The following is a 25130-nucleotide window of genomic DNA, read 5'->3' as shown; positions in this document are numbered from 1 at the left end:
GAGGAACTCCTTTCGCTCGGACAAGCGTTCCGCAGCCGGTGGCTCAAGACCAGGAGTTCAGGGGCGACCCTCTCAATGATGGTGCGCCGGCCCTCTCCTCGATGCCTGTCATCGGAGGACGGCTTTCCCTCTTTGTCGAGGAGTGGGCCAAGATTTCCTCAGATCAGTGGGTTCTGGACCTGATCAGAGACGGATACAGAATAGAATTCAACGCCCCAGTAAGAGACGTATTTGTGGAGTCCCGATGCGGTTCTGCCGTCAAACGGGCGGCGGTGGAGGAGACTTTACAAGGTCTGATTCAGTTAGGGGCAGTGACCCCGGTGCCTCCCGCCGAGCAAGGCTGCGGCCGATACTCCATCTACTTTGTGGTGCCGCGAAAAGGTGGGTCCTTTCGCCCTATTCTGGACTTAAAAGAAGTGAACAACTCCCTGAGAGTGCGGCATTTCCACATGGAATCCCTGCGCTCCGTCATTGCGGCGGTTCAGCCAGGAGAGTTTCTCACGTCTCTAGACCTGAAAGAAGCTTACTTGCACATACCGATTTGGCCCCCGCACCAGACGTTTCTGAGGTTTGCGGTATTGGGAAAACATTTCCAGTTCAGGGCCTTGACTTTTGGCCTCGCCACAGCTCCCCGAACCTTTTCGAAGGTAATGGTGGTAGCAGTGGCGTACCTAGGGTAGTTGACACCCGGGGCCGGTCATTTTTTAACCCCCCCCCCCCCCCCCCCCAAATCCAGTACTAGGCATGCCGAGAATACAAAACACTCAGGACCTATAGAGCAATTCTACCATACCAAGCAGTCATTTCTACGAGTCACACAAGGAAAAGGAAAGCATCTTAAACACTACAGTGAGCACTAGAACATCAATTCACCTATTGTAAAACGAAACCAGACAAAATAGTACAGATCGTAGATCCTGCACAGTCAATGCCAACTGAAAGCCATGTCTTTTTCACAAACACAGATACACCCTAATCCACTATAGAATAAGTAATCATAAACTTTCTATTTAGACAAAAATTAAACTGAACCCCCAATGCCAGACTCTGCATACAGTGCAACACCACAGAAACAGAAACTGTCCCCTAGTACTGTTTAAAATATAAAGACAGCAGATGTAAATTTGAAAAAAAAAAACTAACAAGTACCAATCACCACTTTACAAATTAACAAATAGAAATAAAACAAATATAGAAAGTAAAATACCATTTTATTGGACTAATACATTTAGCTTTCAGAGGCCAAAACCTCTGTCCTCGGGTCAGTACAGTATAGTGCTGTTACAGTATCCTATCCTGACCTGAGGAAGGGGGTTTTATTCTCCGAAAGTTAGTCAAAATGTATTAAAATTAGTCCAATAAAAAGATTACCTTATTTACATGTTCTATTATAAACATTTAACACATCTACAATACTTTATCCTAAAGCAAAAAAAATAAAAAAATATATTTTATTTACAGTTTGTTGTCTCTGGTTTCTGCTTTCCTCATCTTCTTTTCACCGTCTTCCTTCCATCCAGCATCTGTCTTCACTCTCTCTCTCTCTGCCATCCAGTGTCTGCCCTCTCTGCCGTCCCTTCCATCCACTGCCTGCCCTTTCTCTCTGCCCCTTCAATCCACCATTTGCCCTCCCTCTCCCATCCATCCAGGGTCTGCCCTCCCTCTCGCTCCCCCTTCCATCTAGGATCTGTCCCCTCTCTCTCTCTGCCCATTTTTTCAGCCCCCAGTTCCAGCCCCCTTCTCCCCTCTGAACACCCCCACCCCAGTCCCCTTCTCCCCTCTGAGATCCCCACCCCAGTCCCCTTCTCCCCTCCCCTTTTCCCCTCTGAGACCCCCACCCCAGTCCCCTTCTCCCCTCCCCTTTTCCCTTCTGAGACCCCCACCCCAGTCCCCCTCCCCTCCCCTTTTCCCCTCTGAGACCCCCACCCCAGTCCCCTTCTCCCCTCTGAACACCCCCACCCCAGTCCCCTTCTCCCCTCCCCTGTCTGAGACCCCCACCCCAGTCCCTTTCGCCCCTCTCCTTCCCCACCTTAGTCCCGTTAAATCCGGCGAAGCAGCGTCGCAGGCAGCGCCTCGTGCCCTGCTTGTAAAAAAAAATCAAATCTCCTTCCTTGTCCTCGTCTTGACGTCGACTCGGGCCTTCCAATCAAATTGATTGGAAGGCCCGAGTCGACGTCAAGACGAGGAGGAGAAGGAGGAAGGAGATTCGATTTTTTTTTTTTTTTTACAAGCAGGGCACGAGGCGCTGCCTGCGACGCTGCTTCGCCGGTTTTTTTAATGTGCGGCGCCGCGGGAACGGCCACGGGAGGCGGCGGGAGCGGAGCACCCCCCACCCACTGGCACCCGGGACGGACCGCCCCCACCGTCCCCCCCTTGGTACGCCACTGGGTGGTAGTAGCTGCTTTTCTCAGGCGAGAAGGTATCAGGGTTCACCCGTACCTAGACGACTGGCTCATTAGAGCAGACTCTGCAACAGAGAGCTTACAAGCTACAGCCAGAGTGGTCTCAGTACTGCAATCTCTAGGCTGGGTCGTCAATATGGCCAAAAGTCACCTGTCCCCTTCACAATCTCTAGAGATTTTGGGGGCCAGGTTCGACACAGTCTCGGGCTATGTGTTCCTACCCGAGCTAAGGCGGTGCAAGCTTCAGAATCAGGTCCGTCTGCTCCTGAGGATGCCCCGCCCGTGAGCTTGGGACATTGTCCAGCTGCTGGGATCGATGACAGCCACGATGGAAGTGGTACCTTGGGCGAGAGCGCACCTGAGACCTCTACAGTATTCCCTACTCCGGAGTTGGTCTCCTATTTCTCAGGATTACCAATGCAGACTTACTTGGCTCCCTGCGGCCCGTCTCAGCATGGAGTGGTGGCTCTCGGACAGCATGCTGCGGCGAGGAATGCCGCTGACGCTCCCCGTTTGGTGCCTAGTGGTAATAGATGCCAGCCTGAAGGGCTGGGGCGCACACTGCAAGGGGAAGCATGCCCAGGGTCTATGGACACCCGATGAGTCGGAGTGGTCCATCAACCGCCTAGAGTTGAATGTGGTGTTTCAGGCGCTTCTGGCCTTTCAAGTGACCCTGGAAGGATTGGCTGTCAGAGTGATGTCGGACAACACGACAACGGTGGCCTATATAAATCGACAAGGCGGAACAAGGTGCAGTGCACTAGCCGCGCAGGCCGAACTGATTTGCCACTGGGCCGAGCTGCATCTTCAGTGTCTGTCGGCAGCTCATATTGCAGGTCAGAGCAATGTGCAGGCCGATTATCTGAGCAGGCATCAGATCGATCCAGCAGAGTGGAATCTGGCAGACGAAGTATTCCTGCAGATCTGTGCCAAATGGGGCAAGCCCGTGATGGATCTAATGGCGACAAGTGCCAATACCAAAGTCCCGTGCTTCTTCAGCAGACGGAGAGATCCTCGCTCGGTGGGGTTGGATGCCTTGGCTCAACCCTGGCCTCCGGGTCTACTTTATGTGTTTCCCCCATGGCCCTTGATAGGGCGCCTGCTCTTGCGGATTCGGCTGCACCCAGGAGAAGTGGTCCTCATTGCCCCGGATTGGCCAAGGAGACCTTGGTATGCAGACCTCCGACAGATGCTCCTGGAGGCTCCTCTGCCGTTACCTCTGGTACCGAACCTGTTGACTCAGGGACCGGTAGCCATGGAGGACGCCGGCCGCTTTGGTCTTACGGCATGGCTATTGAGAGGGCGCAATTGAGGGATAAAGGTTATTCCAATAAAGTTATTTCCGCTCTCCTGCAAGCCCACAAGCGGTCCACTTCCGTGGCTTATGCCAGGATTTGGTGCCTGTTTGAGTCTTGGTGTGCTTCCAGAGCCATTGTTCCAATGCGGGCTCCTGTCTCGCCGATTCTGGACTTTTTGCAGGAAGGTGTACAAAAAGGCTTGGCCTATAATTCCCTGCGGGTGCAGGTGACAGCTTTGGCCTCCCTTCGTGGTAAGGTGGAAGGCGTGTCTTTGGCTGCTCACCCAGATGTGGCACGGTTTCTTAGAGGGGTGCTTCGGCTCCGACCTCCAGTGCGAGCACCCTGTCCAGCTTGGAACCTGGGGCTAGTTTTGAAAACCCTGCAGGCATCTCCTTTTGAGCCGCTTCGGCGAGCATCGGAGAAAGACTTGACACTGAAGGCCGTTTTTCTGGTGGCCATTACCTCGGCGAGACGGGTGTCAGAGCTCCAGGCGCTGTCCTGTAGAGACCCATTTCTGCAATTTTCAGAGTCCGGAGTCACGGTTCGGACCGTGCCTTCCTTTATGCCTAAGGTGGTTTCAGCCTTTCACTTAAACCAGCCTATTTTCTTGCCCTCTTTTTCAGAGGAAGAGTTTCCAGAATCTTTTGGGCAGCTGCACCTTTTGGATGTGCGCAGGACTCTGCTGCAGTATCTGCGAGTTACTAACTCTTTCAGGACTTCTGATCATCTGTTTGTTTTGCTATCCGGTTCTCGCAGAGGATCTCCAGCGTCTAAAGCCACTATTGCCCGCTGGCTCAAAGAAACTATCTTTTCAGCTTATCTGCTGGCCGGCAGGGTTCCGCCTGTAGCCTTTAAGGCACATTCTACTAGAGCGATTTCTTCCTCTTGGGCTGAAACTGGAGCACTCTCTCTTCAAGAGATATGCAGTGCAGCAACATGGGCTTCTAAGCTCTCCTTTGCCCGACATTACAGGCTGGATGTGGCTGCCAGGAGGGATGCGCGTTTTGGTGCACAAGTGCTAGCGCGTGGTGTGGCTTGTTCCCACCCTATCTAGGGATTGCTTTGTTACATCCCATACGTAATGGCTTCATCTGCTTGATGACAAGGAAGGGAAAATTAGGTTCTTACCTTGGTAATTTTCTTTCCTTTAGTCATAGCAGATGAAGCCATGAGCCCTCCCTGTATGATTGTCTGTATGCTGTGAATCTGTTTTTCAGGTTCTGTTCTAATTTCCTGAAGTTCCTTCCTTGGGAGAAAGTTGGAAAACAATCTTCAGGATTCATGTTCAGTTTAAATTTAGGAGGATGTGTTCATTCCCTCCAGCATGTTTTTTTGGAGGATGTGTTGATTCTCTCCAGGAGGCGCGTGTGTTCCCCTCCAGTTCTATAAATAGGAGGATGAGTTCATTCCCTCCAGTGTGTTGGGAGGATGTGTGATTCCCTCCAGGAGGCGCGTGTGTTCCCCTCCACTTATACAATAAGGAGGATGAGTTTATTCCCTCCAGGAGGATGTGCATTCCCTCCTTTATGAGTTCATGCCCTTGTGATGGGCCATCGTTCGCTGTGAGGAAAGCTCTTGTGATTCCCATTGCGGTTTGCCATACTGCTTTGGAAGCTTCAAATACTGAAGAGGCAGTGGAGCTAGCTGGCCAAGAGGGCACTGTGAAAGTTTGAGTGCTCTCTATCTCCCCTGCTGGTTGATGGACATAACCCATACGTAATGGCTTCATCTGCTATGACTAAAGGAAAGAAAATTACCAAGGTAAGAACCTAATTTTCCCTTTTAAAAGTACTGCCTGAGAATACAGAAAATCTGAAAATCCGGACTGACCCAATCCCCGAATATTCTGGATTTTTGAGCTTGTGCTGTCATCTGATGCATAAGGAGAAGGGAATCACCTATCTAATTCTTGACAAAACAGCTTCTCTCTGCCATCCTTTTATTTAGGAGGAAGCGAGGAGAGAAAGGCGAGGTTGTAGAAACAGTGGAGGATGTCATTGTTCGGAGGTTAACAGCAGAAAGAATTGAAGAATTAAAGAAGGCGATTAAGGAGACTCAGGAGAAGTACAGGTAGATTTTTTTTTACTGGTCTCAGTATATATATATATTTTTATTTATGTTACATTTGTACCCCGTGCTTTCCCACTCATGGCAGGCTCAATGCGGCAGGCAATGGAGGGTCAAGTGACTTGCCCAAAGTCACAAGGAGCTGCCTGTGCCGGGAATCGAACTCAGTTCCTCAGTTCCCTAGGACCAAAGTTCACCACCCTAACCACTAGGCCACTCCTCCACTCTGGCTTTGTTTGCCTGTAGAGGTGTGAAGACCTGAGGGAAAATAAATTTTTAACTCTTTCTCTACCCCTTCCCCCCCCCCTCCCAAACGCCAGAAGTAGAAAGAGGGGTAATTTTGGAAAACTGATAAAGAGGCATATTTTCAAAGCACTTAGCCTTCCAAAGTTCCATAGAAACATACCTCAAAAGTTCTTATGAAATATTATGTTATTGTGATCCTTGAAATGCTTTTCAAGACAGTTTTAAAATATTTGGGATTTCAGATGTTTTCCTGAAAATATTGCAACTTCTGCAGAATGCAGCAGTTAGACTGATCTGTAGAAGGAAAATGTTAAACCTTGTTTCTCCGAGGACAAGCAGGCTGCTTGTTCTCACGACTGGGTTGACGTCCACGGCAGCCCCCACCAACCGGAACAAAACTTCGCGGGCGGTCCCGCACGCAGGGTATGCCCACCGCGCATGCGCGGCCGTCTTCTCGCCCGTGCGCGACCGTTCCCTCTCAGTCTTTTCTTTTCCGCGCTGGAGAGAGCCGCGTTAGTCTCTCTCTCTGTCAGCCCCGGAAACCGGATCGCGCTTTCGCCGCAAATTTTCTCTCTTTTTCTCTCTTCCTTTAGTTTTCTCCGTTTTTCTATTTAGTTAAAAAAAAACAAACAAAAAAAAACGCTGAACTTTGTTTTTCCCTCGTCTCTATAGCGGGGGCGTCGCGTTGCGGCCTAGTGTCCGCGCGGTCGATTTATTTTCGAGGTGTGATTTTACCGCCACCATCGACGACTTTGACTTCGCCGACGCAATTTTTCCGTCGATGTCCTCGAAGGTCCCGAGTGGATTTAAGAAGTGTGGTCGGTGCGGCCGGCATATCTCGCAGACCGACACTCATGCTTGGTGCCTCGGGCCGGAGCACGATACCAAGACATGTACCTTGTGTCTCGGTCTCCGGAAACGGACACAGGTAGCGAGGCAAGTTCTTCGGGACCGTCTTTTTGGAACTTGCGCCGGCCCCTCGACGTCGACTTCGACGGCATCGGTATCGACGGCCGGTTCTTCGGTACCGGTATCGATGTCCACGAAATTGGCACCGACGGCATCGACCCCAGGAGCACAGGTCCCGTCGGCCCACCGGCTCTCCGGAGACGGCAGGGGTGAGAGGCCGCGTGGGCAATCGGCCCCGGTCACTCCCTCTACCCAGGGCCCTCGGGACCGAACCCTGTCGGACCCGATCCCTCGAGGCCGAGGGGGATCTACTTCATCTTCGTCGGTACCACCGAGCGCCGATGACGGGCACCGCAAGAAGGCGAAGAAGCACCGTCGTCAGTCGCGCACAACGCACCCGGCTCCCGGCGCCAGGGATGAGGCGACGCCGAGGAAGCGGCAGCGTCGAGAGGAGAGGTCCCCCTCTGTAGTAGAGGTACCGCCGCGGCAGGGTGCCAGCACTTCGGTGCAATCTCCTGGACCCGAACAGCTTCCGGCACCGACACCTCTACCGGCTCCCTCGCCTTTCCCGACAGCGGGCCTGGACGAGTGCCTCCGAGCCATCCTTCCGGGCATCCTGGAAGGGCTGATGCGCCAGACTGTGCCAGTGCCGGGGGTGCTTGCGCCCTCGGCACCGTTGATGGAGGCGCCGGTGTGCTCTAGCCCAGTGCCGAGGCCTTCGACGCCGACGACGCTTGCGGCGCCGGTCTCGACCGCCACGCAGGTGGAGTCCCCGTCGATGGAGGGAGCTTCATCCCCGCTGGCGCGGGAGTCCACCGCTCAACGATGCCACATAGGTCTCGGTGCCTCGACGTCGAGCCGGGCCCGGTTGAGGACTGAGCTGCAGGAGCTCATGTCCGATACCGAGGAAGAGGCCTCGTGGGGGGAGGAGGAGGACCCCAGATATTTCTCCTCAGAGGAGTCTATGGGCCTTCCTTCCGACCCCACTCCTTCACCAGAGAGAAAGCTCTCGCCACCTGAGAGTCTCTCCTTTGCCTCCTTCGTTAGGGACATGTCTATCTGTATTCCCTTTCCTGTGGTCTCTGTGGATGAGCCGAGGGCTGAGATGCTCGAGGTCCTCGACTACCCATCACCACCTAGAGAGTCCTCCACGGTGCCGTTGCACAATGTCCTCAAGGAGACACTGCTTCGGAACTGGTTGAGACCATTATCTAATCCCACCATCCCTAAGAAAGCAGAGTCCCAATACAGAATCCACTCGGACCCAGAGTTAATGCGGCCCCAACTGCCTCATGACTCGGCGGTCGTGGATTCTGCTCTCAAGAGAGCACGGAGTTTGAGGGATACCGCTTCGGCGCCCCCGGGGCGGGAGTCTCGCAATCTGGACTCGTTTGGGAGGAAGGCCTACCAATCTTCCATGCTCGTGACCCGCATCCAGTCTTACCAGTTCTACACGAGCATCCACATGCGGAATAATGTGAAGCAACTGGCGGACCTGGTCGACAAGCTCCCTCCGGAGTAGTCCAGGCCTTTTCAGGAGGTGGTCAGGCAGCTGAAGGCGTGCAGAAAGTTCCTGTCCAGGGGTATTTATGACACCTGTGACGTGGCATCTCGTGCTGCGGCCCAAGGTATAGTGATGCGCAGGCTCTCATGGCTGCGTGCCTCTGACCTGGACAACCGCACCCAGCAGAGACTGGCCGACGTCCCTTGCCAGGGGGATAACATTTTTGGCGAGAAGGTCGAGCAGTTGGTGGACCAACTACATCAGCGGGAAACCGCCCTTGACAAGCTCTCCCACCGGGCGCCTTCAGCATCCACCTCAGCAGGTGGACGTTTTTCCCGTGCCAGGCAGGCTGCGCCCTACGCCTACAGCAAGCGTAGGTACACCCAGCCGGCCCGAAGGCCTCACCAGGCACAGGGACAGTCCCAGCGCGCTCGTTCCCGTCAACAGCGTGCGCCTAAGCAGCCCCCTGCGCCTCCACAGCAAAAGCCGGGGACGGGCTTTTGACTGGATCCATGGGAACATAGCCGCCATCAAAGTGTCCGTACCTTATGATCTGCCAGTCGGAGGGAGGTTAAAATTTTTTTACCAAAGGTGGCCTCTTATAACCTCCGACCAGTGGGTTCTCCAAATAGTGCGGTACGGATACGCCCTGAATTTGGCCTCCCCTCCACCAAATTGTCCTCCGGGAGCTCAATCCTTCAGCTCCCAGCACAAGCGAGTACTTGCAGAGGAACTCTCCGCCCTTCTCAGCGCCAGTGCGGCCGAGCCCGTGCCACCCGGGCAGGAATTCTATTCAAGGTACTTCCTTGTGGAAAAGAAAATGGGGGATGCGCCCCATCCTAGACCTGAGAGGCCTGAACAAATTCCTGGTCAAAGAAAAGTTCAGGATGGGCACCCTTCTGCCAATGATTCAGAAAAACGATTGGCTATGTTCCCTGGATTTAAAGGACGCATACACTCACATCCCGATACTGCCAGCTCACAGACAGTATCTCAGATTCCGTCTGGGCACACGCCACTTTCAGTATTGTGTGCTGCCCTTTGGGCTCACCTCTGCCCCACGGGTGTTCACGAAGTGCCTCGTGGTGGTCGCGGCGTATCTACGCAAGCTGGGAGTGCACGTGTTCCCCTATCTCGACGATTGGCTGGTCAAGAACACCTCGGAGGCAGGAGCTCTTCGGTCCATGCAGTGCACTATTCACCTCCTGGAGCTGCTGGGGTTTGTGATAAATTACCCTAAAGTCCCATCTCCAGCCAGTCCAATCTCTGGAATTCATAGGAGCTCTGCTGAATTCTCAGACTGCTCAGGCCTTCCCTCCCGAAGCGAGGGCCAACAACCTCCTGTCCCTGGCTTCCCAGACCAGAGCGTCTCAGCAGATCACAGCTCGGCAGATGTTGAGACTCCTAGGTTATATGGCCTCCACAGTTCATGTGACTCCCATGGCTCGTCTTCACATGAGATCTGCTCAATGGACCCTAGCTTCCCAGTGGTGCCAAGCAACCGGGAATCTAGAGGATGTCATCCGCCTCTCCACTAGTTGCCGCACTTCACTGCTCTGGTGGACCATTCGGACCAATTTGACCTTGGGATGCCCATTCCAAATTCCACAGCCCACGAAAGTGCTGACGACGGATGCGTCTCTCCTGGGGTGGGGAGCTCATGTTGATGGGCTTCACACCCAAGGACTGTGGTCCCTCCAGGAAAAGGATCTTCAGATCAACCTCTTGGAGCTCCGAGCGTTCTGGAACGCACTGAAGGCTTTCAGAGATCGGCTGTCCTGTCAAATTATCCAAATTCGGACAGACAATCAGGTTGCAATGTATTACATCAACAAGCAGGGGGGCACCGGATCTCGCCCCCTGTGTCAGGAAGCCGTCGGGATGTGGTGTTGGGCTCGCCAGTTCGGCATGCTCCTCCAAGTCACATACCTGGCAGGCGTAAACAACAGTCTGGCCGACAGACTGAGCAGAGTAATGCAACCGCACGAGTGGTCGCTCCATTCCAGAGTGGTACGCAAGATCTTCCGAGAGTGGGGCACCCCCTCGGTGGACCTTTTCGCCTCTCAGACCAACCACAAGCTGCCTCTGTTCTGTTCCAGACTACAGGCACACGGCAGACTAGCGTCGGATGCCTTTCTCCTCCATTGGGGGACCGGCCTCCTGTATGCTTATCCTCCCATACCTTTGGTGGGGAAGACCTTACTGAAGCTCAAGAAAGACCACGGCACCATGATTCTGATAGCGCCTTTTTGGCCCCGTCAGATCTGGTTCCCCCTTCTTCTGGAGTTGTCCTCCGAAGAACCGTGGAGATTGGAGTGTTTTCCGACTCTCATTTCGCAGAACGACGGAGTGCTGCTGCACCCCAACCTTCAGTCTCTGGCTCTCACGGCCTGGATGTTGAGGGCGTAGACTTCGCTTCGTTGGGTCTGTCTGAGGGTGTCTCCCATGTCTTGCTTGCCTCTAGGAAGGATTCCACTAAAAAGAGTTACTTTTTCAAGTGGAGGAGGTTTGTCGTTTGGTGTGAGAGCAAGGCCCTAGAACCTCGTTCTTGCCCTGCACAGATCCTGCATGAATACCTTCTGCACTTATCAGAGTCTGGCCTCAAGACCAACTCAGTAAGGAATCACCTTAGTGCGATTAGTGCTTACCATTATCGTGTAGAGGGTAAAGCCATCTCTGGAGAGCCTTTAGTCGTTCGATTCATGAGAGGCTTGCTTTTGTCAAAGCCCCCTGTCAAGCCTCCCGCAGTGTCATCGGATCTCAACGTCGTCCTCACCCAGCTGATGAAACCTCCTTTCGAGCCACTGAATTCATGCCATCTGAAGTACTTGACCTGGAAGGTCATTTTCTTGGTGGCAGTTACTTCAGCTCGTAGGGTCAGTGAGCTTCAAGCCCTAGTAGCTCATGCTCCGTATACTAAATTTCATCACAACAGAGAAGTCCTCCGCACTCACCCTAAGTTCCTGCCAAAGGTGGTGTCGGAGTTCCATCTTAACCAGTCAATTGTCTTGCCAACATTCTTTCCCAGGCCGCATACCCGCCCTGCTGAACGTCAGTTGCACACATTGGACTGCAAAAGAGAATTGGCCTTCTACTTGGAGCGGACACAGCCCCACAGACAGTCCGCCCAATTGTTTGTTTCTTTCGACCCCAATAGGAAAGGGGTCGCTGTCGGGAAACGCACCATCTCCAATTGGCTAGCAGATTGCATTTCCTTCACTTACGCCCAGGCTGGGCTGACTCTTGAGGGTCATGTCATGGCTCATAGTGTCAGAGCCATGGCAGCGTCGGTGGCTCACTTGAAGTCAGCCACTATTGAAGATATTTGCAAGGCTGCGACGTGGTCATCTGTCCACACATTCACATCACATTACTGCCTCCAGCAAGATACCCGACGCGACAGTCGGTTCGGGCAGTCGGTGCTGCAGAATCTGTTTGGGGTGTAAATCCAACTCCACCCTCCAGGACCCGAATTTATTCTGGTCAGGCTGCACTCTCAGTTAGTTGTTCTTCGTAGGTCAATTTCTGTTATACCCTCGCCGTTGCGAGGTTCAATTGACCTGGGTTCTTGTTTTGAGTGAGCCTGAGAGCTAGGGATACCCTAGTCATGAGAACAAGCAGCCTGCTTGTCCTCGGAGAAAGCGAATGATACATACCTGTAGCAGGTGTTCTCTGAGGACAGCAGGCTGATTGTTCTCACCTACCCTCCCTCCTCCCCTTTGGAGTTGCGTTTTTACTCATTTTTGCTTGTCATTCAACTGAGCGGGAACGGTCGCGCACGGGCGGGAAGACGGCCGCGCATGCGCGGTGGGCGTACCCTGCGTGCGGGACTGCCCGCAAAGTTTTGTTCCGGTTGGTGTGGGCTGCCGTGGACGTCAACCCAGTCGTGTCCTCTGAGAACACCTGCTACAGGTATGTATCATTCGCTTTCCCTGTTTATTGGCTTCCTTTAAAAGCATGAGTAATGTGTAAATTGTTTTGTTTTTAAGTGGTTTAGCTCCAGAAAGCTTATCCCAGCTAATGGCATTTCTTTTATTTAATGAAGCTTCTAGGTCTAGAGTGTCTCATTTGCTGACCTTTCCATCCCTTGAAAAGATGTTTCTGATCCTATTCATCGCTATAATTCTGTTCTAAAGCGGTTGAGATCTGGAATGGTTTCCTTGTACTGATAAAGAAACAATCATCTTATACATTTTGCAAATGCCTCAAGACTTATCTGTTCCAACAGTTTTTCACCCAAATGTTAAATTTTGATTTCTTTAAATTGTAATTTAATTTCATATTGTAAACCACTCTGGACCCTTTGGGGGAGAAAGCAGTCTTTAAGCGTTGGATTAGATTAGATTCAAAATGTATATCTCTAATCAAGCTACTAATTGGTCAAGATTTTGCTGCTGTCTAACAAAATTCAGCTCCAAAGAGAGATTCTATAAAATCTCAGCTACCAGTCAGGCTTCAACAAAGTTACTTTACTTTACGCTACTTTATTTTATTTGGATTTCTAGACTGCTTATTCCAAGAAGGTTTACAGGGTTACAAGAAGGGACAGCTGATACAGACCCTCTGGAATTACATAACAGTTAAAATACAGTTATCAAAGTGAAAATATTCTGGAAAAGGATCCATAATTACCTTGAGAGACTCATAGGCCACAGACTAATTCCCTCGTGGAGAGAGGTGTTATTAAACAAAAGGTTGAGCGGTTGAGAAGATTCACGATTGCGTTGAGCGGTTTCAAAACAGAAGTGTATTCCAATTAAACTTTGACTTGAAAAAAATCAACCGTAATTGGGGAAAATTACTAGTTTTCAAATACCTAGTTTGGAGGAGGTTTCAGAAAACCTAGGGAGTAATATTCAGCCCATGTTGGTTAGTGGTTTTTAAGCCACGGACAGCTGTGGGCTGAACTGAGCTCAGATATTCAGTGGCCGCCATTGTCTGCGTTGCAGCATTGAATATCTGGTTACAGTGGCCAATATTCAGACTGGTGCACAGTTAGCTTGGTGGATAAAGTTAGGACAGCTTTTTCGCTAGTATTCTAGCTAGTACTGAGAGCAGCTAATGTGGGCGCTATTAAGAATCTCGCATCATATGACCCTGAAGCAGCAGAGCGCAATGCTGGCCATTGTTGGTCATTGTTTTGGGACATTTGTTTTCTACAGTATGAAGAAGGCTCAGTGATATAATGCTGATAGTCCTGGACATTGAAAGATAAGTGCACGTTTGTTAAGCTTGTTAGTTGTTTATTGGACACTGGGATATAGACTTTGCATATTATCACTAATGAATAACAGAGATGGTTGAAAAGGAAGATTTTTTTATGCCATTGATGAAAAGTTCCAGCTCCAAAGGTTTGGCTTGACCTGGAGCTCTTTGAGGCTTTTTCCTTAAGTACATAAGTATTTGCCACACTGGGACAGAACAAAGGTCCATCAAGCCCAGCTCCTGTTTCCAACAATGGCCAATCCAGGTCACAAATACCTGGCAAGATTACGAAAAAGTTCAGTGTATTTTATGCTTCTTATCCCAGAAATAAGCAGTGGATTTTCCTCAAGTCAGTTTAATAACGGTCTATGGACTTTTCCTTTAGGAAGCTGTCCAGATCTTTTTAAAACCCCGCTAAGCTAACCACCTTTACCACATTCTCTGGCAACAAATTCCAGAGTTTAATTACATGTTGAGTGAAGAAATCTTTTCTCCGATTCGTATTAAATTTACTACTTTGTAGCTTCATCGCATGCCCCCTGGTCCTAATATTTCTAGAAAGAGTAAACAAACAATTCACGTCCACCCGTTCCACTCCACTCATTATTTTATAGACCTTTGTCATATCTCCCCTCAGCCGCCTTTTCTCCAAGCTGAAGAGCCCTAGACGCTTCAGCCTTTCCTCATAGGGAAGTCGCCCCATCCCCATTATAATTTTTGTCGCCCTTCTCTGTACCTTTTCTAATTCCACTATATCTTTTTTGAGATGCAGTGACCAGAATCGAACACAGTATTCGAGGTGCGGTCACACCATGTTGCGACACAAAGGCATTATAACGTCCTCATTTTTGTTTTCCATTTCTTTCCTAATAATACCTAACATTCTATTTACTTTCTTAGCGCAGCACACTGAGCAGAGGGTTTCAACTTATCATCAACTACGACGCTGATCCCTTTCTTGGTCGGTTACTCCTAACGTGGAACCTTGCATTACATAGCTATAGTTCAGGTTCCTCTTTCCCACATGCATCAATCACTTTGCACTTGCTCACATTAAACGTCATCTGCCATTTAGATGCCCAGTCTCCCATTCTCGTAAGGTCCTCTTGTAATTTTTCACAATCCTCTCGCGATTTAACAACTTTGAATAACTTTGTGTCGTCAGCAAATTTACTTACCTCACTAGTTACTCCCATCTGTAGATAATTTATATATTTAAAACATTTTATTGAACAAGTAAAGAAACAAATACAGATACTGTAGATTCATGTCATCATTTACAACAATTTCACCCCCACCCATTCCCCCTTCCCCTTCCCACCTCCCCTCCCCCTTCCCATTCCTGATAACCTCTATCATGAGACTAGTCCGGTGAGAAAAGAAGCCGTTTACGTGCTACTGGGTGGAGTGTCATCAAAAAACGCTGCCACGTATATTTAAACTGTCGTTGCACAGCAAATGAGGCCCTTTGCAAGCTACACCTCTCCAATTTTACCAAGTCTATCATGTGTGTTCTCCACACTGACACCGAGGGTCCATGCGCCTCTCTCCAATACAATAGGATCACTTTCTTCCCCATCAATACTGACTTGCTTAAGAATTGTAGCAAGCCCGCTGGGGGTCTATCCTCCAGCTGGAAGTCCTCAAATAGAATCAGCGCTGAAACTGGAACTGGGTTTCTTCCAGAGTTGAGATGCGGTACGCATGACCTGTGTCCAAAAACTGGTAATGTCTGGGCACTGCCAAAACATGTGTGCCAAAGTGGCCAGGTCCTGCGCGCATTTAGGGCAAACTCCCTTTGTATCCATCCTCGCTCTGTATGCCCTCCTTGGCGATATGTGGAGTCTTAAGGCAAACTTATACTGTAATTCCCAGTATCTTGGAAATGTCTCTCTCCTTTAAATAGATGTGAAGTGCTGACGAAATTGATCCTCTGTTATGATAGTTTGTAAATCCTCCGACCATTGATCTATGAGTTTCTTGAAATTTATTTCTTCAGTCGTATCCTTAAGGTATCTATGATGAAAACGCAGTGGTACTGCAGTACTAGCGTTTAAGGTGAGTGCTTCGCTCAACACATCCTGCACATCCTCAGTCAGATTAGACCACCCTAAGGAGGTGATGTAGTGCTTTATCTGCAAATATGCAAGCCAATCAGTGTGCTTTAATCCAAAAGTCTGTCTAAGTTCAGTGAAGGGTTTGACAGTTCCCTCCTCTGTGATCATTTGGCTTATATATTTTATCCCTTGCACTGTCCAGTGTCGGAACTCTCTCGACTCTGTACCTGCTATAAAGTCTGGATTGCGGTTGAGGGGCAGATACGGAGTGCTCGCTGCAGAGAATCCATGTCTCCGACAGAGCCACCTCCAGGCTGCTCTGGACGACCGCAGCATTGGATTGTTTCTTATGTCCCGAACTCGTGCTCCAGGTATTGTGTGCAATAGCCAACTGAGGTGTGCAGATGGCATCAAAGCCCCCTCTACTGCTCTGTCCGAAAAGTCATTAGTCTCTGCGATCCAATCTCGTATGTGTCTCATGGCACATGCTACAGACAGATATTTAATATTGGCTAGTCCCATACCTCCCTGTTCTTTAGGTTTCTGCAAACTAGAAACTGGCAATCTCGGTTTCCGTCCCCTCCATAAGAATCCTTGCAAGGCGTTATGTAATATTCTTTCTTCTTTTCTCCTCAGCGCCAGTGGTAGCATTTGAAACAAATACAGCCAGCGAGGTGCTAGCATCATGTTAAATAATGAAATGTGTCCCACCAGCGCCAAGGGGACCCCGCCCCAAAGACCCAACAATCTTTTTGTTTCAATAAGTAATGGAATTACATTTTTCTCATATAATTTCATGGGATCAACAGTAATGGTCACCCCTAGATAAATAATTTGTTCCCTTGCCCATGTTAGTGGAAAGGACCCTTTCCATGCCAATTGAGTCTCCTCTTGTATTGGCATTGCCAAGGATTTGATAAGGTTCAATTTGTACCCCGAAAGGTACTATTACTTGGAGCAGCCTGGATAAGGAGCCCTGTGGTTCACTTAAGAGAACAAGGAGGTCATCCGCATATGCGAGCACTATAAGTTTACAATCATTCAGACACACTCCCCCTATATCCCCATCTGCCCGAATCATGCATAATAATGGTTCTAACACTAAAAGGAACAGCATGGGAGACAGGGGGCAACCCTGTCTGGTCCCACGACCAATGGGAAAGGAGTCTGTCTGCACTCCATTTACTAACACACGAGCCTGGGGCGTAGAATACATAGCCTGTATAGCATCCAGATACCACCCATGCAGTCCCACCCTCCGTAAAGTTGTGAACAGGAAAGGCCAGCCCACCCTATCAAATGCCTTTTCTGCATCTAAACTCACGATCAGATATGGGTTATGGCCGGCCCTTCCATGCAGTAATGCAGCTATGAGTCTCCTAACGTTGATGACAGATTGCCTTCCCCTCACGAACCCCACCTGGTCTCCTTGTATCACCCGGGGTATCATCGGTGACAATCTCTCTGATAGGATTTTAGACAAGATCTTTATATCCACATTGATCAATGAGATTGGTCGGTAAGAACCCAGGTGCATGGGATCCTTCCCTGGTTTAGGTATAAGGCTAATCAGCGCTGTATTGGTGTGTTGGGGGAATTTCTTTTCTTCTACTACTGTTGCATAATAGTCTAATAAGGGACCAGTAATCTGGTTCTGCAAGATCTTAAAAAATTCTCCCGTGTAGCCATCTGGCCCAGGGGCCGAGGAGTACTTTAATGCTTTGATGGCTCTCTGAATCTCCCTAGTGGAGATTGGTGAGTTAAGTGACTCTACCATCTCTTTCGACAAATGTAGCATGCCAGATTGTTCTATATACTTCTTCATTTCCGCCTCTGATCTCTGTGAGATCTCTGGTGCATATGCTTTTGCAAAATAATTCCTAAAAATCTTAGCAATCTCTGTGAGATCCGTAATGGGAGTACCGTGTTCATCCTTCACCACTGATATGTAGTGAGGTCTCCGCATTCTTTTAGCTAAGCGCGCCATCATGCCCCCAGTTTTTTCCCCAAATCTAAAGAATCTATATTTCTGGTAGAGGAGTGCTCTAGTTGTTTTCTCATGTATGAGACTGTTGAGCACCACTCTAGTGGCTGTCAAAGTTTCATATGTGTTCTGTGTGGGCTGTCTTGTATATCTCTTTTTTAGAGCTCTCAACTTATTTTCCAGTTCCACTATTTTAGCAGTTATTCTACGGTTTCTCCCACTGACATACGATATTATACTCCCTCTGATTACTGCTTTTGCAGTTGACCAGAACAGTACGGGGTCTTCTATATGTTGACTATTCGTGGACTCAAACTCTTGCCATTTAGATTGTAGATAAGTGACAAACTCCCTTGAAGATGATAGGTAAGTTGGGAACCTCCAATGTGGTGCACTCTGAAAGTAGTGGGGCGCCTGTAAGTCCACCCATATCATCATGGTCGGAGATCCCCTCGGGCCCTATTGTGGCTTCAGATATGTGTTGGAAAATGTGCTGTGTCACAAAAATATAATCCAGCCGAGATTGTGTTTTATGTGCCCTGGAAATATGTGTAAAGTCTAGCTCCTCCGAATGGAGGAGTCTCCAAGGGTCCACCACCCCCAACGCTGTGGTGAACAATTCTAATTCAGTGGGTGAATGTATGGGTCTATGGGATCCCTGCCCTGTGTGGTCTAATGTTGGATCTATCACCGCGTTCATATCTCCAGCTAGTACCAGTTGCAGGTTTGGATATTTCTGGCATTCTTTCAATAGGTGTGCAAACAGTTCTGTCTTGTTCCCTACAGGGGCATATAGGGCCACCAATAAAAACTCTCGTCCCTGCATATTTACCTGAAGCCCCACAAATCGGCCCTTTACATCTTTAAAAAGTAACTTAGCATTGTATTGTAGGGATTTACTAAACAGAATGGCCACTCCCCCTCTTCGCCCATCAGCAGGAGAATCATACACTTCCCCAACCCAATAACGTATTAATTTTTTGTGCTCCTCTGATGAGAGCCTCGTTTCTTGGAGGCAAACAATGTCTGCCTGTTGCCTTCTCAGAGCTTGTAAAATTTTTGTTCTCTTAGCTGGCGAAGTAATGCCACAAACATTCCAAGATACTATTCGTACACATCTACCTTTTTGTCTAACCATTATCTATGGACCAAGATTCTTCTGAGTATAATACTTTATATCTCAACCCTAGGGCGCCCAGCCTCACCCCAGGGAAACCCAGGCTATCCATTCCAGTGTGTTTATTTGGTGTCCACCATTCCCAGTTACTATTCATTCGTCCATCTCTTCTCACTTCCCAGGCTATCCATTCCAGTGTGTTTATTTGGTGTCCACCATTCCCAGTTACTATTCATTCGTCCATCTCTTCTCACTTCCCAGACTATATTAGATTCTTGTCCCCAGTTACTTTCCCCTTCCTCCCTTCCCTCCCCTTCCCCTATCTCTCCCGTCCCTTCTTTACCCTTTACATACATCCGACCCACAAATGAGTCAGATATCCAGGTCATGTTCAATGCCATCGGCCCCAACCCTATCCTATATGATATCATTAACTCCCACAAGACAATTATTTATAACATTCCTTCCAGTTATCTTGCTTAACAGTGAACGATAACTTCTGTGCATTTTCTACTAATATTGCATTATCCAACAAACCACATTACCAGTCTCAGCATTGGATGATAACTGTTTCACTTATCCAATAACTGTGCCACGTATTCTTGTGCAGCCTCAGTGGCGGTAAACGATTTCCACTGATTATTGTGGTGTATTTTAAGAATCGCTGGATATAGCAGTAAAAATTTTATATTGTGCTCGTGAAGCTTCTTGCACAAGGGAGTAAACTGCTTCCGTTGTTCCTGGAGCATCATTGAGTAATCCTGGAATATTAGAATCTTATGTCCTTTATATTGCAGTGTGGCGTGTTTCATGCGATATCCCCTGAGAATTTCTACCTTGTGGGTATAATTGTGGACTTTTATTAGCACCGCTCTTGGAGTTCGGTGGCCATCTTGAAGTCTCCCCACGCGGTGCGCTCTTTCTAGGCATAAGGGCCCGAATGTGTCTGATAAGGCCAGTTCTTCAGCCAGCCACTTCTCTAGTATTGTCGAAAGATCTCTGTCTCCTATTTCCTCTGGGAGTCCTATGATTCGAAGATTCGCTCGTCGAGACCTGTTTTCTAGGTCGTCCATTTTCTCCTCCATCCTGCTCACTTTCTTTTGAAGCTGTTCCACTGCCGTTTCTGTTGCTGGGCCCGCATCCTCTAGTGCGGAGACCCGATTCTCTAGCTCTCCTGCTCTTCTATTGATGTCGGTAAGTAACGCTTCGATACTTACTATTCTCTCCTCTAAACGATTGATTTGCGGCTCCAGCGCTTTCCCAACTGCAGCTATTATTTGTGAGACTTGTTCCTCGGAGAAAACTGGTCCCTCCTGTTGCTTTTTCTCCTCCATTTTTGCTCCCAGCTCTTTCGTTTTCTCCTTCTCGCGTTTCACTCCCTTGCCTACCATTCCGCTCGGGGAACTCTCCAAATACTTTTCCATTCACTCCACTCCCTTGCAGTTATCAGGATTTGTGCCAGAACTGTCCCGTTCAGAGTTATAAAGTTCAATTTTCGGGTTGGGGCCTCGGAGAGCTAGCTCTACATGTCTGGCTCTCTCACAGCATCACGTGACCTCTCCCTGTAGATAATTTATAAATATGTTAAAAAGCAGTGGTCCCAGCACAGAGCAGTGGTCCCAGCACAGGCCCCTGGGGAACCCTTCTCCATTGAGAATACTGACCATTTAATCCTACTCTCTGTTTTCTATCCTTTAACCCTTTAGTGTCCAATGTTCCCATCAATCTGTTCCCATATGGCTTATTACGGGAATATTGGACACTAAAGGGTTAACCGGTTTTTAATCCAAAATAGGACAATACCTCCTATCCCATGACTTTTCAATTTCTTCGGGAGTCTTTCACGAGGTACTTTGTCAAACACCTTTTGAAAATCCAGATACACAATATCAATCGGCTTGCCTTTATCCACATGTTTGTTTACCCCTTCAAAGAAATGTAATAGGTGAGGCCAGATTTCCCTTCACTAAATCCATGTTGACTTTGTCTCATTAATCCATGCTTTTGAATATGCTCTGTAATTTTGTTCTTTATAATAGTCTCTACCATTTTGCCTGGCACTGATGTCAGGCTCACCGGTCTATAATTTCCCGGATCCCCTCTGGAACCTTTTTAAAATATCGGCGTTACATAGGCCACCCTCCAATCTTCCGGTACCACGCTCGGTTTTAAAGATTTTACCCCTCGGTCATTTAGCAGTCCAACTGATTTTTTTGCCAGCTTCTTGCTTTTAATAGATCTAAAAAAAATTGTAACTATGTGGTTTTCCTCCAACTCAATTTTTTTTTTCAAAGTCCCTATTTGCCTTCCTTATCAGCGCTTTCCATTTGACTTTACATTCCTTTTTTTTTTTAATTTTTTATTTATGCATTTTTAAGCATTCAAAGCCAATATCAACAGAACAAGTCCATCATTTAGCTGATACAACTTAGTAACTCTTCATACAGCTTCATTGTTGTAATTATTAACAGTGATTGCTAACCAATTAATAAACCCCACCCACCCTCCCTCCTTTCCCCCCCCACCCGACCCCTATAGTGATCTGTACAGTAGGTACCTATAAGCTCGTGTTGGTGGATGACCAAGTGTTATAAAGGTCCCATATCTTCTGATGTTTAGCTATTTGTCCTTTGCGCAATGCGGTAAGTTTAGACATCAACTGTATATATTTCAGTTTTTCCAGCACAGCCGACAGACCCGGCAGCTGAGGTCTCTTCCAAGCCGCCGTCAGTACCAACTTGCCCGCTACAAACACCTGTGTGGCAAATTGGGGGACATGCTTTTTATGTTTCAACAATTTTTTATTGATGAGGTCACATGGTATACAGTTCCATCTCAGTCAATATAAATCGTATAACAGCGAAGTCTAGTACACATTGCTAAACCTGAAACATCCATCATCAATGTTTTCCAAAATTTTCTCCCCTATCCCTTCCTTCTTGTCTTCTCCTATATTTATAATGTGTACATGTATAATTACTGTACAGTTGCATAACTATTAACAATAAACTTTTATATGAAACTCCAATATTTATAACTCGTGTTTTACTCAGTGTATTATCCCAACAGTATTTACTGGTGGGTCCTCTTAATGTGCTCCTTCAAAGGATTGTTCTATCTAATAATACACATGTCCCTCTATTATTCATTGAACATTACCCTTCCCACTCCTATACCCCCTCCCCCCCCCAACCTCACTCCCCCTCTACTCGCATAAAATGTTCTCTACACATCATGGTTAGTTACCTCTACCTCTGAACATGCTATTACTACCAGAGTGTAAAATATTGGTCTTGCTTCTTTTGGCACTGTGCTCCTCTTATAATAGGGGCAGATTATTGAGCACTGCGCTTCTCGCTTTATGTGAGATACTGTGAAAATATCTGTTTCAAATTGAAATAAAGGCTTTTCTTTTCTTTGGGGTGACGCTCTAGCCTCCCATAACATCAACTCATGAAATTTATTCCTCCAAAACCAGATGGTGGGTGGTTCCTCTTGCATCCAATGCCTCAGTATACATTTTTTCCCCACTGCGTATGCCTTACCCAGTAATAGATCCATGTTCTTGTCTGATAGCTCATAGGCCCCCCTTTTGTTTAATAACATCTCTCTCCACTAATATTTTCACTTTGATACAACTCCAAAATGCATGCAGAAGTGTATTTCTCCCTCGTCTACACTTTACACACTGAGCATCCGGTGCACAGCCAGCTCTTGCTGCCTGTGTTTGTGCCATGTATCCCCTATGTAATAGCCTATACTGGCTCTCCTGTAGCTCTGCCCCGCTAACTTGCCTGGGGATATCTTTTATCAATTTTGCAAAATTTACTCCCTTCAATTCATATCCCAGGTCTTTGCTCCAAGCCTCTATGAGTGCTCCATAGTCTCGGGGCGGACAGAGCAACAGCAGGGCCCGGTGCAAACTAGATTTGGAAACGTGACCATGTGCATCCTCTTTTAAGAATTCTCTGAGTTTTTGTCCTAATTTTGTGCCCAATGCCTCTTGATCTAAGCTGTACCAATAGTGATGTAATTGTCTGTATGTAAAGTGATCTTTGTTAGTTAGAGAAAGTCTCCGCCCTAGGTCTTGAAATGTATACAAACCTCCTTCCTCATTTACTATGTGTTCCATTAGGCTGATTCCCATGTCTGTGCATCTCTTAATTAACCTAGCCTCCAGTCCAGGTGGAAAATCTCCATTCCCCCGGAGCGGAAGCTGATCGCTAATATTTGGGTTTTGATTCCAAACTGTCATAAGAAAGCGCCAGACCTGTCTTAAAGGTTGTAACAGAATAATTTTCTTACATGTTGGCGGTAAACTTTGTGATTGGGCCTGTATTAGAAAGTTTACATGCCAACAGGACTGTTGCTGTTAGGTTTCTAATAATTGCGTTGAATGTCGATTGATCTAATGTGGCTTGGTGTTATTTTCTTCTTCCTCTTGTTGTATGTTTACCTTGTTAATAAAGACTTCATGCAAATTAAAAAAAAAAAAAGAAAGTTTACATGCCAAGGGCGATATAGTGCCTGTTCCCAATTGACTGGAGTAAATTGTTCTGTATTAAGTATCCAATCCCGAAGGTGCCTCAGTAGACATGCTTGATTGTACTGTCGAAGATCTGGGAGACCCAAACCTCCCTGCTCCCAGTTATCATATAGATATTCTAATCGCATCTTTGATTTCCCCCCCCCCCCCCCCATAAGAATTTCCTACATATTCTATTCAATTTCCGTACATCTCTTCGTAATAAGTGTATTGGCATAACTTGTAAAATGTAAAGCCATCTTGGGAATATTATCATTTTAAATAAGTTGATTCTGCCCATCAATGACAAAGGCAGATGGTTCCATTGCTCCAAGGAGGATCTTGTATCCCGTAACAGCTTCTCTATATTTAGTTGGTATAATTTATCTACATCCATGGACAGTCTCACTCCTAGATAACGAAAAGACTAATCTGCCCATTTTAATGGCACCCTTTCTAGCCAATTCCCCTCTTGCCACTCCTGTCTTTGTAATGCTTCAGACTTCTCTAAATTTAATTTGAAGCCGGAAAAATCTCCATACTCTACCATACATTCCAAAAGAGCAGGCAGTGAGGTGTTGGGTTGGGTCACATGAACTAGCAAATCATCGGCAAAAGCTGCAATTTTGAAAATATTATCGTCTATTTTTACCCCCTGTATTTCTGGTGTCCGCTGAATATCTCTAATCAGGGGGGTCTAATGTTAAAATGAATAATAAAGGTGATAGTGGGCATCCTTGCCTGGTGCCACGAAATATAGAGAAGGGGGGCGATAGTATACCATTGGCCCATATCTATGCTTGTGGTTGATAGTAAAGCGCCCGAATTGCCTTTTGAAAGAACCCACTTATCCCATAGGCTTCTTGTGTCCCAAACAAAAAGTCCCAGACCACTCTATCAAAAGCCTTCTCGGCATCAAAACTGACTTGCACCGATGGGATGTCTTGATTTGATTTGACACTGCCTCTAATGTAGTAAGTATCCTTCGTACATTTATCGTAATATTTCTACCCTGTACAAATCCTACCTGAGATTCCTCTATTGTATCCGGCAGTATCCTAGAGAGTCGATTCGCTAAAACCTTGGCATATAGCTTAGCTTCATAATTGAGCAACGAAATCGGTCTATATGATTCTGGTTTCATTACATCTCTTCCCGGCTTTGGTAGTACTATGATCTGCGCCAGGCGTAGTGATGCCGGCATTTGTTGCTCCCGTGCCAGAACATGAAACATTTCTGTCAAAGGTGGCACCACTTCTTCCCTCATCATTTTATAAAACTCCCCCCTGTAACCATCTGGGCCTGGGGTCTTGGGAGACTCTGCTGTATTGCCCATGACACTTTTCCTTCTGTAATGGGAGCATTTAATTTAGCCAAGCTCCTCTGGTCCACTCGCCTTACGTCTTGGCCACTGAAGTACATCTCACTATCTAGCGGGGGCGGGTTCGGTTCCGAATATAGGTGTTTATAAAATTCGAGCATGACTTTATTAATTTGGGCATCCTCATTCACTAGTGTCCCATCAGCGGAATACAGGGCAGCTATTTTAGACAGACCTTGTCTGGGTTTTGACAATCTTGCTAACATCCTGCTATTTTTGTTAGCGTATTTATATAATTGATATCTGTAATATACATAATTTTTCTGGGCGTGTTGCTGAATCTTTTCATTTAAAGTCTGTTGCAATTCTAAAAGTTGGGCTTTTAACTATATACTATGCCTGCGGCCATATGCTCTCCTCAACCGTGTTACTTCTTTTTCCAATCTCTGCATCTCCTTTTCCCTTGTTCTTTTTTGATGGCTTGTATATGCTATT

General features: G+C 47.7%; 1 protein-coding gene across 5 annotated transcripts in view; it reads left to right on the top strand.

Moving 5' to 3' along the window:
• BRD8 (bromodomain containing 8) overlaps positions 1-25130 on the top strand; it is a 235522-nt gene that overhangs the window by 47901 nt on the left and 162491 nt on the right. For all 5 annotated transcript variants that reach the window (XM_030211274.1, XM_030211275.1, XM_030211273.1 and 2 more), the window contains exon 5: positions 5648-5770. In XM_030211274.1, coding sequence (XP_030067134.1) covers positions 5648-5770 — 123 coding nt within the window. The remainder of the gene's footprint in view (positions 1-5647; positions 5771-25130) is intronic.

The sequence above is a fragment of the Microcaecilia unicolor genome, chromosome 8 (assembly GCF_901765095.1).
Source record: "Microcaecilia unicolor chromosome 8, aMicUni1.1, whole genome shotgun sequence".
Lineage (NCBI taxonomy): Eukaryota > Metazoa > Chordata > Amphibia > Gymnophiona > Siphonopidae > Microcaecilia > Microcaecilia unicolor.
This window is presented reverse-complemented; position numbering and strand designations above follow the sequence as displayed.